The sequence below is a fragment of the Oratosquilla oratoria genome, chromosome 8 (assembly GCF_046742065.1).
Source record: "Oratosquilla oratoria isolate Oo_2021 chromosome 8, ASM4674206v1, whole genome shotgun sequence".
Classification (NCBI taxonomy): domain Eukaryota; kingdom Metazoa; phylum Arthropoda; class Malacostraca; order Stomatopoda; family Squillidae; genus Oratosquilla; species Oratosquilla oratoria.
Genome location: NC_134784.1, coordinates 42,319,171 through 42,321,670, shown reverse-complemented (window position 1 = coordinate 42,321,670; position 2,500 = coordinate 42,319,171). Strand labels below are relative to the sequence as shown.

The 2,500-nt window shown below is 45.0% G+C and overlaps 1 protein-coding gene across 1 annotated transcript; it reads right to left on the bottom strand.

Annotated features, from left to right (window-relative positions):
- Nucleotides 1-668: 668 nt before the first annotated feature.
- On the bottom strand, nt 669-1,655 carry LOC143027364 (uncharacterized). Its single transcript, XM_076188645.1, has one exon. The coding sequence runs from the start codon at nt 1,653-1,655 to the stop codon at nt 669-671; it is 987 nt and encodes a 328-aa protein (XP_076044760.1).
- Between the last annotated feature and the right edge of the window lie 845 nt (nt 1,656-2,500).

The following is a 2,500-nucleotide window of genomic DNA, read 5'->3' as shown; positions in this document are numbered from 1 at the left end:
GTGCTGATGGTAAGACCGAAATTGTCACAGGCTGAGGAAAACATGTCCATATGTTGTTGCATCTCCTGCTCATCACTGGCATTAAGTGCGCAGTCGTCAGCAAACAGGAAGTCTCTGACAACAGTTTCCTTCACTTTCGTGATGGCTTGCAGCCTTCTTATGTTGAACAGTTTTCTGTCATATCTGTATCTGATACTGATGCCGGATTCGCTGTTTCTGAAGGCGTCAGACAGCATTGCTGAAAACATCATACTGAACAAAATCGGGGCTAGGACACAACCCTGTTTGACTCCGTTGGTAACTGGGAAGGCTTCAGATGGCTCGCCGTTGTCTAGAACCCTGGCTGTCATTCCATCGTGAAACTGACGGACGATTGCTATGAACTTGTGGGGGCAGCCAAATTTTGCCATGATGTCCCAGAGCCCTGCTCGGCTGACCGTGTCGAAAGCCTTGGTCAAGTCAACAAAGGTCGTGTAGAGGTCGCAATATTGCTCAATGCATTTCTCCTGGAGTTGACGGGCAGCAAAGATCATGTCGATGGTCCCTCGACCTGCACGGAAGCCGCACTAACTTTCAGGGAGGAGACCAGAGTTCTCCAGGTGTTCCAACAAGCGGTTGAGAAGGACTCGAGCCAGGATCTTGCCTGCTATGGATAGGAGGGAGATTCCTCAATGGTTGTCGCAGGATTGGCGATTTCCTTTACGCTTGTAGATGTGGACAATTGTGGCATCTCTGAACTCTTGTAGGAGTTGCTCCTTGTTCCACATGGACTGGTACAGGCTGGTGAGCTGGCTGACAATGACTGGTTCGCCTGACTTATAGACTTCCGCAGGTATGGCATCAGAGCCTGGGGCTTTACCAGTGGACATTTGCTTGATCGCCTGGCATATCTCGTCTTCTGAGGGAGGGTCATCAAGGTCATTGTTTGTAGGCACCTGGGGGAGCCGTGCAATGGCTTCATCGTTGATTTGAGCTGGCCGGTTGAGTACGTTGTTAAAGTGTTCTGCCCATCTCTCCAGAATTAACTTCTTTTCTGTCAGCAAGGTACTGCCATCAGTACTGAGGAGGGGGGACGATACAGAAGACTGAGGTCCATAGACAGCTTTCAGAGCGTCATAGAATCTTTTTGTGTCATGCCTGTCGCCGTAACCTCGGATCTCATAGGCCTTGGCACTGAGCCAGAAATCATGCATGTGACGTAGCTTTGTTTGCATTTTACTGCGTATTTTGGTAAACGCTGCTTTCTTCGCAGTACAGGAGGGGTCATTTTGGTGGGCCCGGAGCAGGCGATGTTTCTCTTCAAGCAGCTTTTGGATTTCTGCATTATTTTCGTCGAACCAGTCTTGATGATTTCTGGTAACGGGGCCTAAGGATTCGAGGGCAGCAGAGTGAACTGTGTCCCTGAAGGATGCCCACTGATCCTCGATGCTGGACTGGTTGATTTGAAAATTGGAGAATTTGTTTTGCAAGAGTGTCTGGAAGCAATGTTCCTTCTCTGTGTTCTTAAGGGCTGTGACGTTCAGTTTCTTCATGACTTTCTGGCCCTGTGGTCTTCTCTTGGGCTGAATGTGAAAGTTCATCTTTGAGATTATCAGGCGGTGGTCCGTCCAGTATTCGGCGCCACACATGGCCTTGGTCACTCTCACATTCCGCATGTCCTTTGCCCTCACGATGACATAGTCAATAAGATGTCAATGCTTAGAGCGTGGGTGCATCCAGGTTGTCTTATTCCGGGTCGGCAAGCGAAACATGGTGTTGGTGATGGCTAGGTCATGAGCAGCACATGTTCTGAGAAGGAGGTGTCCATTGCTATTGCATTTTCCGATGCCATGTTTACCGAGGATACGGTGCCAGGCGTGGTGATCGGCCCCAACACGAGCGTTGAAATCACCAAGGATGTTTGTCATATACTGCACATAAATGACATGGATGAAGGAGTAGAGTGTTATGTGACTTTCTTTGCAGACGACGCAAAAATACTAAAGAAAGTAAAAACTGAAGAGGATTGCAATTCATTACAACAAGATTTGGACAAGATCTGGAAATGGACTCAAAAGTGGAAAGTGAAATTCAATATCAAGAAATGTAGTATAATGGAATTTGGAAAAAGTAAAAACAGAATATTGAGAGAATATAAAATTGGTGAAGAAGAGGTCAAAAAAGTAAACTCGTAAAAAGACCTTTGATGATCAGCAAAGACTTGACATCGTATAAGCATATTGATAAAATAGTCAGAGAAACCTACAATTTACTGAGATCAATAAAAGTGGCATTTGCCTATTTGGACGAGGAAATGATAAAAAAGAAAAAATAACTACACTAATAAGACCAGAACTAGAGTACGCAGCAACACTATGGACACCCAGTACCAAAATAAAAAAAATAAATAAATAAAAAAATAAAAAAAATAGAAAGAATACAAAGAGCAAAAACAAAACTGGCACCAACTCTTTCCAAAATAACATATGAACAAAGACTGTCCAAATTAGAATTACCAACT